Source organism: Cygnus atratus, chromosome 1 (assembly GCF_013377495.2).
Source record: "Cygnus atratus isolate AKBS03 ecotype Queensland, Australia chromosome 1, CAtr_DNAZoo_HiC_assembly, whole genome shotgun sequence".
Lineage (NCBI taxonomy): Eukaryota > Metazoa > Chordata > Aves > Anseriformes > Anatidae > Cygnus > Cygnus atratus.
Genome location: NC_066362.1, coordinates 122553975 through 122567119, shown reverse-complemented (window position 1 = coordinate 122567119; position 13145 = coordinate 122553975). Strand labels below are relative to the sequence as shown.

Genomic DNA, 13145 nt, shown 5'->3' with positions numbered 1-13145 from the left:
ACACTATTAATGTCTGACATTATTCAACAGGTGAAGAATATGAAAATTATTATAAAATTATTGCTAATTGGGACAGGAAAAAATAAAAACATGAATAATTTTAAGAAATCTGCAGTGAACTTCTAGAAAATCAGGAATTTGAATTAAGAACCTGGCACGCTCTTTTTCCACATTTTCTCTTGTTCCTATTTTTAAGACAGCTTCTACTCCTTCAAATCCATCTCTGACTTTCATAGTTTTTGATTCAGTCCACAGTTCCTTGTCCTAACATCTCTTGAGTTATGCTTATTTAATTTACATTGTTATCCTGAAGTTATTTGATTAATGCAATTCACTGATTATGACACCCTGTGTACCACATGGCTTCCGTGTTACATCAGTTTAATTCCAGTACTTTATAACTGCTCATGCTGGAGTTCCACAAAACAAAAAGAACAATTGCTCAGTTATCTCAGAAATTATCAGCATTTAATGCAAATTCTCTTATTAACTTTGTTCTGCATAGAAAAGTACAAGAAATAAATGGTGTGAAAATACAGTTAATTTTTCAGGGATCAGAAGATTACTGCTAATCACGCAATGGACTTTGTCTCAAAGGCACTACTCTCCTACAGTAAAGCTTACAATATAAACTGATGTGTTTGGTAATCTCTTTTAATTTTCTCCTCTCTTTTAGTTGATGGATGCACAGACTGGTCTGTGGATTACAAGAAATATCAAGTTCTAGTGGGAGAACCTGTTCGTATAAAATGTGCACTTTTTTATGGATATATTAGAGCTAATTACTCCCTAGCACAAAGTGCTGGACTCAGTTTGATGTGGTACAAAAGCTCTGGACCAGGAGATTTTGAGGAACCAATAGCTTTTGATGGAACTAGAATGAGCAAAGAGGAAGACTCCATTTGGTTCCGACCAACAGTGGTACAAGACAGCGGACTCTATGCATGTGTGATAAGGTACTGGATTTTAATATACTGCATTTTAATGGCACAGATATCAAGCATGGCTCTTAATAGTGAGACTTCTGTGCAAAGAAAATTACTTTTTGAATTTGTTCCTTTTTCTTCTCCTCTTCCTATTCCCTTCCCTGAAGTTTTGTTTTGTTTTGTGCTTAATTAGAAATTGCTGCTGAATGTCTTGAATATATATATATTTTAAATTTAGTTTATATATAGCAGCATCAAAAATTTATAAGGTGGGTGGGACTGGATGTTGGGTCCTGTGTTGTTGGGTCTGATTCTGGTTTAACTCCAACAATCACTCTTTTAGAGTTAAAAGTTCCTTTTTCACATTTGGGTTTCTTTTTAAATGATTTTTGTACATTTTGTCCTGTAAAAAGTTGTCATTTGATATAAAGTACTTACATCAAGAAAAATGGAGTATCATTATGGTGAAGCTTCAGAATTTTTATGGGAGTATATTGTCTATAATCACAGCTTGTTTAACCTGATAATATAAGCTGCATGTCAGATATCTTCCAAAGGTTTAACCTTCTGATGCATCAAGTCTTATCACCATAACTGGGGCTAGATTCATATTCCTGCTTTCCAAACAAGTGTTGAGCTACTTTTTGAATTTTTTAAAATGTTTTGCTGTAAGGTATTATTTCCAGCTCTTTGCATTCAAAAAGATCATCTAGGCAATTTGTTTTTTGTCACACAGATTTATGCTAGATTTTCACTTGATGTGAAATTATGCAAATTAGAATTTGTACCTAAGAGGTACAGAGAAGAGTCACTGCTAATTGTTCAAAGGTTTGAAACATTTGGGTTTTGTTCGTAGGCATACAGATGAAGCACTGTTCTTTTCTCTACACATATCTGTAAAAATGATGTTGTTACACACAAGAGAAAGAGTAAGGCAGCTGAGGGGCTAGACAAGGAATGCGTGATGAAACTATTCTGATGTTGCAAGGAAAATAAGAAAATATCTTACCAGAACCTGAAGAGTCCTGTGAAATTTAGTGTCTACTAGTTTTATATTTGAAGGGATGCAGGAAAGGAATGCTGTCAGAGTTGTGTGTGGTGAAGGATTTTTTTTTTACTAGATGTGTGTTTTTTTTTAAACATTTGTTCTTTGAGCCCTTTATATAACCTGTGAGACATTTTGGATCACATCATTAATTCAGTAGCATTTTCAGCATGTTTCTTCTTCATGTTTTTTTTTTTCTGATGGTGATGGCTTTCTTTATAAGAAAATCACAAAATATTGCACATTATGCTACTTACTTAAAAGAGAACATTTATATATGTTTAGATTAATATGTTTTGGGATGAGTGTGTAACAGTAGCCATGAAAATGGCAACACTCTATTGGTAATTACAGGCCTGTCAGTCTCACTTCAATGCCTGGTAAAATTATGGAGAAAATTATTCTGGGAGTTATTGAAAAAAACCTGAAGGACAATGTGGTCATTGATCATAGAGAACACATGTTCATGAGGGGAAGGTCCTGCTTAACAAACGTAATTTCCTCTTCTGACTAGGTCACCCATCTAGCTGACCAAGGGAAGCCAACTGATGTAATGTTTTTGGATTTCAGTAAAGCTTTTGGTATTGGTTTTCACAGTATCCTTCTGGACAAAATGTCCAGCTAGATTAAAAAAATAAAATAAAAGTACAATGGGTGAACAATTGTTGACGGGTTAGACTCCAAAGGTTTATAGTAAATGGGATTACATCAGTCTGGTGGCCAGTCACTAGTAGGGTTCCTCAGGGCTCTGTATTAGGGCCAGTTCTCTTCAACATTTTCATAAATGACTTGAATATAGTATGAGAAAGTGTTTAGGATGTTTTAGCGTTTAGCCATTTTAATGCAGATGACACTAAATTGGGAAGACTATTGACTCTGTAAAGGATAGAGAAGCCTTGCAGAGGAATCTTGACAAATTAGAGAGCCGGGCAATCACCAACAATGCAAAGTTTAACAAGAGCAAGTGGCAGATTCTGCAACTGGGGCAGGGCAACCCTGTCAATATGTACAGACTGGGGGACCAGAAGCTGGAAAGCAGCCCTGCAGAAAGGGACCTGGGGTTTTTGGTCAATAACAAGTTGAATATAAGTCAACAGTGTGCCTTAGCAGCCAGGAAGGCCAACTCCATCCTGGGGTGCATCAAGCACGGCATTGCTAGGCAGTCGAGGGAAGCGATTGTCCCGCACTGCCCTGCACTGGTTCTGCCTCATCTTAAGTACTGTGTGCTGTTTGGGGCACCACAATACAAAAGGAGAAAACTACTAGAGAACATCCAAAGGAGGGCTACACAGATGGAGAAAGGTCTAGAGGGCAAGACTTACGAGGAGTGGCTGAAGTCATTTGGTTTGTTCAGCCTAGAGGAGAGGCTGAAGGGAGACCTCATGGCAGCCTACAGCTTCCTCATGAAGGGAGCGGAAGGGCAGGCGCTGATCACTTCTCTCTGGTGACAGGACCCGAAGGAGCAGCATAAAGCTGCGTCATGTGCAGGCTGGATGTTAGGAAAAGATTCTTCGCTGAGAGGGTGGCTGGGCGCTGGAACAGGCTCCCCGGGAAAGTGGTCATGGCACCAAGCCTGCCTGAGCTCAAGAACTGCTTGGACAATGTTCTCAGACATACAGTCTGATTTTTGAGTGGTCCTTTGGGGACCCAGGAGTTGGACTTGATGATCTTTGTGGCTCCCTTCCAACTCAAGATATTTTATGATTCAGTTATTCCATCATGCAATTTGGCATACCATAATTAATACTCTCTGTTTAGACAAAGAAAACCTTAATATCTCATGTAGGGCTTTCTAGCAATTACAGATAAATGATTCATTATAATAATCAGTCATTCTTTAACATTTTTTTATCATGTCAACTTGTATTCATGCTTTTTGTAAATATACTTCTTTTCAGTCTGGGGGTATGTAAGGGCTTTTTCTAATCTTCTTTAAGATACATACTGCTTTTGTAGCACATACATAATTTCCAGCTGTCAGTGCTCATATGTGTAGAGTGAGTTTGGATTAAAAAAAAATAATAATTAGCTTGTGATCTTGAATATTATGAAAAGTTACAAAGCTTCTCAGCTTGAGGAGATACACTAGAATAAACACGCAGGTGTTTGTTGAACATTGGTACACAGAAGTCTGTGTTTGTTATATATTAATGTTTCGGATATAGTTTTGTTTGACAGAGCCTTTCAATTTTATGATCAAGGTGGGTATTGGTAGAAAATACAATCCTCTTCTCAGAATGAAAGGAATATATTCCTTTGTTTTTTATGCTTACAGTTAAAGGTTACCTTCAAATAGTTTGGAATGCCAGTTTGGAATGCTAGTTTAGAATCAACTTTAAAACTGAATACTTTATGTTCCTGTGGTAACCATTTATTTAATATTTTAGTTGGAAATAAACAAATTGAATTCCTCAGTAGTATAATGGTTTCTTTTTCTTCCCTTTTTTTCCTTCCTCTTTCCTTAAGGCTGGATTGATGCCATCTGGTAAAAATTATGTACTTTATCTGTACTTCCAAAGTTATTGCTATAGAAATATCTAGCAAAAAGTCTCACATCAATAACTGCCTTCTGCTCTCATCACTGAAAGCAGAATACTAAACTCTGCTTCCACTTTATACTTTAATACTCATAAAATATATTAAAAAATTTGGAGAAGGATTAGTGAACAAGAACTATAATTCTTTCAAGGATCATGATGAAGATTGCAGAGATGAAATTAAATGATTTTTCTTACTGATTGGAATATTTTTATAATTTTCATGAAGAGGGCTTTAAACACCTTCAGAATGATGTTATGATGTATTCTAGTTTTTAAGACTCAATTGAGAAGCTCAGTTAAGGTATGTACCCAGTAACAAACCAATGTTCAGTGTGGTGCTTGCAACAACTTGAGTAGGAGAGCAGGGACAAGAGATGCACATTTAATGGCAGACAGGAAAGGGCAAATGGGCAAAAGAACTGTTGTGAACATTTCAGACTTTCTTGAAGGGGTGGGACAATACTGTACTAACTATTTTGTTGTTCACAAACTCCTTCCTTCACAGTTCTGTGCCTTTGATACTTGTGACAACCATAAGGAAGGGAAATGTATCTACTGCACGGGAAGGGTAGAAATTAAAATGCTGGCTGTATATATATATATAAATATATATATGTATGTACATATATACATTTATATATACATATGTATAAATGAGCCATATTAAAAGGCTAGCTTGTGGACCAAACAAGTTTCTACAATGAATATATTGCAGTTGAATCATGGGGTTTCATTGAGTAGAAGAGTTCACATTTTTAGTAAAATTAACCTAAGGATAGTAGTGAAGGCTCTCTCTTTTTTACTTCAGAAGCAAAGAAAGAACCTTCATCCTTATTAATTACTGTTTGCAATACTCTCACTTTTATTTACTTATCCCTACTTTTCTTCCTATGGGAAGCTGGCTGCCATAAGGAAATTCAGAACATGAATACTGAGTCTTATTATCAAGGAACTCCTGCACAACCATAGCTGGAGAAATGAAGACAAACAGAAATAGCTTTCAGTTTTCAGCTATCAATACAAGGACTAAGCTAACTGATAAATATATATGGGCTCATATGGTGCTTCAAAGAAAGAAAATAACGTGTTTTGTTTCAGGTACAGCACTTTACCGTTGTGCTGCAACTTGTATATTCTGTACTTTTAAGGAAGTGGAATTAACAAAATACATGGTTGTGACATCACACAGTTGCTTGTTGTTTACTTTATACTGGAAGTAACTATAACTAGATGAGCCACACAAAGAGTTAATGTATATATTAAACACAAGCTCCCATAAATTATTTACATATGTATGTACACATATACATAACTGGTATTGCAGTCAGTATGTACTAGTTTCTGTCAAACTTTACCTCCTTTAGTGTTGCAAAATAGTTGAAATACTGTAACTCCTGTCAAACTGGTATTTTCTTACCATTTTAATCTTTTTCCTCCCTTCCTGGAAACTTTTATTATAGTATCTCCAATAATAGCCCAGACATAATACCTCAGGTCAATGGGGCCCAAGAAGAAGGCTGGATTGGGATTTATTAAGGTGCTACAATGGGTTCAATTGCAGAAGATGAAATTTTTTTTTTATGGTTTATTCAACTAGAGTTTTGCATTACTATGTCAGTTAAATAGTGCTTAGAAATCATCTTTATCACCTTGTACAGTATATGTAGTAATTCAGATGTCTTTTCAAATTAAATATGCTCTTAGTAGTGACTTTGTTGCTTTAAAAATCACTTCGTAGAGTAAGGTTGCTTTTGCAATTGTAAAAGAAATTCTCACTTTAGGCATAGAGAGAAACATCTTTGTCTTCCATTTGTCCTTAATAATGATGGCTGTAGTATTCTATTTACTTTTCTGCAGTTGAGTATTTGCAACAGCTTATGTGTTTGGATGTTTACAGACATTAATTAGTTTGGTCAGCTGAGATAATTAGTGAAGAACACATACAGGTAAACAAGTCCTGTTCAGACACATGAGAGTGGCTAGAAACCAAGCTTAAGATCCAGACAAAAATAAGTAGCAACAGAAGTAAAAGTAATGTATTATAAATTACATTACAGATGTCTGTTAATTTTCCTGAATTAACTTGTCCATCTTTTAACAAACTTAAGACAAATGTATTAGGTATTTATTAGCCATAAAAATACTGTCTGCAGTTCATTTAATGTTATTGATCTTTGAAGGTTAAAATTAAAATCTGACTGCTGGGTTCAAACTGGGAATAACCACAACTATGGGAATAAAAATTAATAATAATAATTTTTTAAAAAAAACATCTGCCTGAGAATCTTTAACTATATCTATTATTCCTGTACAATCTATCATTTTAGAGGAAGAAGGAAGGTCTGAAATACAGTAAAGCATATAGATTTTTCTACTTCTGAATAAGAGAAATAAAAGAAAATGCTAAAGCAAAGTCAGATGATTGGCAAAATTTGTATTTAGCTTTGTTACCATTGCTATGGTCTTTCACATGTAAATGTAGAGGCTTCAAACATAACAGTGTTTCAAACATAACAGTGTTTCTAACTCATTTTTTAGGGTGAACCTTAATCTTTGCTGTTTAGCTGTATTTTAAATATCTCTTCACATCAGTTGTATTTTCTGATTTTATCACAGAAGTCATAGAAGGATGGAATGGTGGTCATAGGTGGAAGGGACCCACAAGGATCATTGAGTACAACTTCTGACTAAACAGAGGGCTAGCTGAGAGTTAAACGATATGTCTCAGAGCATAAACTTCTTATGTTAGGTAGGATATGTTCCTGCACTGATATATATTTAAATACAAGACTATCGTTTTTCTGTAATTTAGTAAGACTTAGTTATGAGAAATAACGTCATTAATAGCTTAAATAGTGTAACTAGTTAACTTTGTTTATGAACAGCTAGTTAAAATAATTACAGTTACATGAATGATGCATTATTATCAGCTCATAGTTATTTTGTGAAATAAACGAGATTAGAAATATGAAATTTAAAACAACAGCTTATGCAGTTTATTTTTAGAGAAAATTCTCGGTGTTTGTTTGTTTGCTTAAACACATTCTGCAACCTAACACTCCTTCACAGTAACTCATTGAATTACTGGCATTCATTCTGATATTATAAAGTCTTGTTCTATTCTTTTTAAGATGAATTAAAAATAAATGTATTTTTCTATAAACATATTATTCTATTGGTTCTTGAAAGCAATACATTGTACATAGTCATAGAATGTATGCACACAATTTTTTAATCCATTATCAAAAATCCTGATTATATAGTGTGTAAGAAAATCTTTTTTCTTATGAAGGAAATAGTGAGTATAAAAGAAATACAACTAATTTGTCATAAGCTTTTTGCAATTACTGTTCTTCATCATCTTGAGAAATGTAAAACATGTTTATGGATAAGAATTTATAATTTCATTGTACCAACGATTTATAAAATCTGACTTATTGTAGGAAGGGTGTTTCCCCTGCTTATATATATTTGCTTATATATATATATATTTTATTTCCTTTAGACATTTTTTTTATAAACCAATGATTATCTTAAAATAGACACTGGCCATAAAATATAAACTGACTTTCCTTCAGAAAACAGTAAATGTTCAGATAACAACCAGATGTTAAATCTGAGCAAAAATTAAAAACAAAAAAGAAAATATATGAAATTAAGATATTAACATAATTACAACAATTCCTCTTAAACGTTCAAAACCACAATTTTTCCTAAAACAAATATTCTGCATGGGTTCCCTGGTTACATTAATTGTGTCAGTAACAAAGAACACTTACAATGGATGTGAGAAATAAGCTTTCTTCAGTGAAGACCAAATGTACTAGCACAGAAGTAACTCTCAGAAGTGCCTACTATTCTCTTAATTCCTTTAAGTATTATCACAGTGGTAAAGTAATTAATATAAAAAGAACACTGCAAACAGATTAAAAATTACTCCAAAGTAGTTTGTAATGCAGATTTGCATGTTTTCTTGATTTAAATGTATTGTGATGCTTTTGAGTGAAGTCCAGAGGTGCTGGTTTAGAGCACTGGTATGCACATGCACACAAAAATAGTTTTGTTTTAGCAAATAAGCAGTCATAGCATTATGGCAAGAAAGCTGGGACAATGGAAAAGGAGTAACAGGAAAAAAAATAGAATGGAGATGTCTACAATTGTTTGAGTTATTTAAATGTTTGAACAACCATTACAAGTCTTCGTACAAATGTCAAGAACTCGGAGTGGTGTGCAAGTTCAGAACATTTATTGCTCAAAGGAGATGCACTTTCCTAGGTCTCCTCCCTTGCTTTTATTGGGTTTGTGGAGGGCAGGGAAGTTGACTAACTGTCTTCATTATTACACTCAATTTGTAAGCTTGTCTGAACTTTTTCCAAGGTTCTTTCCTTCCACAAAAGTGTTCAGTAACCATGACAAGGAATCTGTAACTTATGGTGATGAAGGTCTGATCTATCTCCTTTTCCAGGGTATGTTTAGTAGATTAGCCAGGCACCCATGACATTTTTCACTAAAACTATAAGGATACCTTGGTGAGCAGAAACAGCTTTCAGTTCGATTGTAGGAATGTATAAAGGATGTATTGTTGGAGCTTACATCGAATGTCCTGTACAGATGGAGAAGACAGCTGCTAGTTCCTAGAAATGAACAAGATAGGAGTTTTTCCTGAAGTTGATGCTTCTTAGAAATCAAGTGATTGAAATCTGTTCATTCTCCATTCTTCCCTGTCTTTCTGACACTGCAGAAGGACAAAGCAAATGCCTAATATAGAAGAGGGAAATAGGTCAGCAGATTATCTCTTCTCATTGTTAAATTGATACAAGTTATGCATGCTTTTTAAACTACAGTAAATGTCAGCTATTTGCTTGTCTCAGTGAGAACCTGACACTGGGGAAAAACAAACAAATAAACAAAGCAAGCATGGCAATGATTAGGTAAAGGAGAAATACGATCTCTGCAGTGGGTAGGGTAATGATTTTAAGTACAAAGTCTTGATGGACTTTTATAAGCAAGATAAAAACAAGGCTGAAGCCTATAAGAGGTAATCTAGAGAGTTGGTTTAGATATGACTTCATAAAAGAGTATATAATGAAAAAAAGGGTAATATTTTAATGACTTCATTAAAGGGTATATAAATTTACAGTGAGACGAAAATATATATAATACCTTTAGTTATAGAGAATAAGGTAATGTTGATATTGGGAAAGAAAAAGAAAACGGTGTATTTGACTGGGTAGAAGGCAGAGATTAGTACTCTTAAAAGAGTATTGGCTCTGAATTTACAGGAATAGCATAGACAATGCTTGAGGAAAGAATTAAAGAATTATTTGAAGGACAGCCTTAAATGTGCCAGATTTCTTTTATTAATAATTCTTTTGTTGCTGAGATATTTGCTGATATACAGTGATGTGACAAATAACTGAATATTGCTTCTACTATTTTACTAGTTTTGTTGATGTTGTTGTTGTATGTTTTTTTCCCCCATCCATGGGCATACTTTTGGCAAACCAAACTTGCCCTTTGATTGCTATGGTTCTTCTTGTCACAATACTTCCAATAAAACAAACAAACAAACAAACAAACAAAAAACCTTCAAAGCTCATGTCAGTATAATAATAAAATCTGACTAAGGTTTGTTTTTACAGCTGCAATTTAAGACAAAAAAATCCGAACATGTAATGAGGATGCATTAATATGCATTATTTGTAGTAAGAAACAGTTTCTTCCTCAGACTGTAGACAGCACCTAGTCCATTTTACACTTTGCTAGTGTTGTGGTTTAGCCCGGCTGGCAGCCAAACACCACACAGCCGTTCGCTCACCCTCCCCCCTCCCTCTCCGGGATGGGGGAGAGAAACGGGAAAGTGAAGCCTGTGAGTTGAGATAAAGACAGTTTATTAAGACAGGAAAAATAATAACAATAATAATAATAATAATAATAATAATAGTATTAATAGTAATAATGTGTACGAAATAAGTGATGCACAATGCAATTGCTCACCACCCGTTGACCGATGCCCAGCCTATCCCTGAGCAGCCGGCCCCCCACCCCGGCTAGCCACCCCTATATATTGTTCAGCATGACGTCAGATGGTATGGAATACCCCTTTGGCCACTTTGGGTCAGCTGTCCTGGGTCTGTCCCCTCCCAGCTCCTGCTGCACCCCCAGCCTGCTCACTAGCAGGACAGAGCGAGAAGCTGAAAAGTCCTTGGCTTGGTGTGAGCATTGCTCTACAACAAGTAAAACATCAGCATGTTATCAGCGCTCTTCTCAACCTAATCCAAAACATAGCACCCTGCCAGCTACTAGGAGGAAAATTAACTCTGTCCTACCTGAAACCAGGACAGCTAGTAACAAATTTTATCCATCTTGGAAAAGGACTGAAAGATGTATAACATCATGGAGGAAGTGGCCTATCAGATGCTGTTTTAGCCAAAGTAGAGGAAAGAGAAAATACAGATACAATTAATTCCATTTACTAGGTACTTAAGTCAGTTGTAAATTATGTTTCTCTAGGCACTAGAGAAAATGGAATACAAAGAACTAAAATGACTTGTAAATATTTTCAAAACTATTTTGACTCCAACGATTGTTTATAGATTTTTTTTCTTGCTTCCTATAACAGAATTCAGAACAACCAACTTATATAGTTAGCAATAATATCATCTTCTTACCTTTTATATGATCTTGAAATTTACTCTTAATATCTGATTTCAAACTGTATTTTGATCTGTCATGCAAGTGTTTACCTCTGTGTCTATAAACAGCCTGTAGATATCAAACAGTTTAAACATCTATATGCTAAATATCTACATTCTTTCTGCTGTCATTCCCATTCTGCTCAGTTTAGCTCACCTTAAAATAGATAGCTAAGACTTGATTTAGCTCACCTTAAAATAGATAGCTAAGACTTGATTTAGTTACACAGGAATAAGCATCTTATACTATTTTAGAGGCACTAAGTACATCTCCAAGATATTTGCAAAAATATGATATAAATGGCCCTGGAGTTTGAGGAGGCTAGATGGGGTATGTTTGGGTGTCTTAAATGCCCACTGTTAAGTAAATGAATTGGTTTTGGTATTGTTTAGTTTGTTTGTTTTTGTTGTTTTGTGTTTTGTTGTTGTTTTGTTGTCGCTTTTCAGATGAATCATTTGCCAGACCCCATCAGCTAGACTGGCAGTTACTGTAGTTTAAACATAGCATGCCATTATATGAAATGAATCACAAAATTGTAATGTCTTAAACTGAATTTGTAACTAAATTGACTTTATATATTCATATAACATACTGTGAAATTCACTGGATGATGTGAAAGTTAAAGGATATATCTTTGTGTTTAGTGCTATGTCATCATGACAACATTTTAAAATATTAGAGTTTATAATGTAAGAATGCAATGTGATTGAATTAATTTATCAACTTAATCATTCTGAAATTCAAATCTGAAATAGTTGTTGATGCTCCCAAAATTCATCAAACTGACTTAAAAGACATGAGTTCAACAAACAAGACTTTTCTTAAGTAATTAGGTTATCATTTCCAAGATTTCTGCACAAATAAATATTACAAATGTTCCTCTAGAAAAGCAATAGTTGAGATTCTTTAGTCAGACTCCAGGAAAAATCAAATGTTAGATGATTTATGGTTAGGACATGCAAAACTTCTTTCAGAAATGGTGAATCTGAAAAGGGTGTATGTGCCATAACCCAGAAGGCTACAAATGGAGTAGAGGTACTGAAGAACCTGCCTAGTTACTACTTACTGATGCCGCTATAGTTGAAATAAGTAAGGATGGTAGGAAGGTGATCTGTTTTCAGGATGTCTCTGGAACAACTCATCTGACCCCATGCTTCCTACAGCAATTAGACTATTCGCCCCCAAAAAACCCATCCTAGAAGCATTCAGAAGTTCTTTCATGGTCATTATTCTGATCCTTGCTTCGCTCTCTTCTACCTTCAGTGATCAGAGTAGAGCACCCAGTGATGCAAGAAATGAAGAAGGGCTGGTGTGGATCCCAGCATACACAAGATCATAAAGGTGGAGATCTCTGACCCTCTTTCCCTTACTCTTCTCTTTGTTCTTCTTCTCCGTCTTGATAAAATCACAACAAATCCAGTGATTCCTCTTTTTCTGATATAGGAAGTAAAGGCAAATGCATCTTTGTTGCAAGTCTTCATTCTGGGGCTTTATTTTTTACCAAGGAGTTCTTGTTGTGTTTATGGAAAATTGATTACATGTAAGTAGATGGTGATAAAAAATCAAAAAGATTATTATTATTTTTAATTTCTTATCTGAAGAGAAATATTTCCAGTAAATTTAGATGCAGACCAGGTGGACATTTGGAATTTTTTTATAGTCAGTATAGACAGTAGAGAAATAAAAATTAGCTTTTCATTTAAGTTTTCCAGTGTTCCTAACAGACTTTTTTTTTTCTTTTTTTCCGGGCAGTCCAGTAAATGATTTTACTTTTTTTTTGTCTAGCTCCTAGACAAAAAAACACTTCTATGAGAATTTTTCCTTCTTTCCTTCCTTCCTTCCTTCCTTCCTTCCTTCCTTCCTTCCTTCCCTCCTTCCTCCCTCCCTCCCTCCTTCCTTCCTTCCTTCCTTCCTTCCCTCCCTCCCTCTCTCCTTCCC

At 34.9% G+C, this 13145-nt stretch overlaps 1 protein-coding gene across 1 annotated transcript in view; it reads left to right on the top strand.

The window, feature by feature from the left end:
- Nucleotides 1-579: 579 nt before the first annotated feature.
- Nucleotides 580-13145, top strand: part of IL1RAPL1 (interleukin 1 receptor accessory protein like 1) — a 338817-nt gene continuing 326251 nt past the window's right edge. Inside the window, exons 1-2 of the mRNA XM_050712265.1 lie at nucleotides 580-613; nucleotides 677-956. Coding sequence (XP_050568222.1) covers nucleotides 580-613; nucleotides 677-956 — 314 coding nt within the window. The remainder of the gene's footprint in view (nucleotides 614-676; nucleotides 957-13145) is intronic.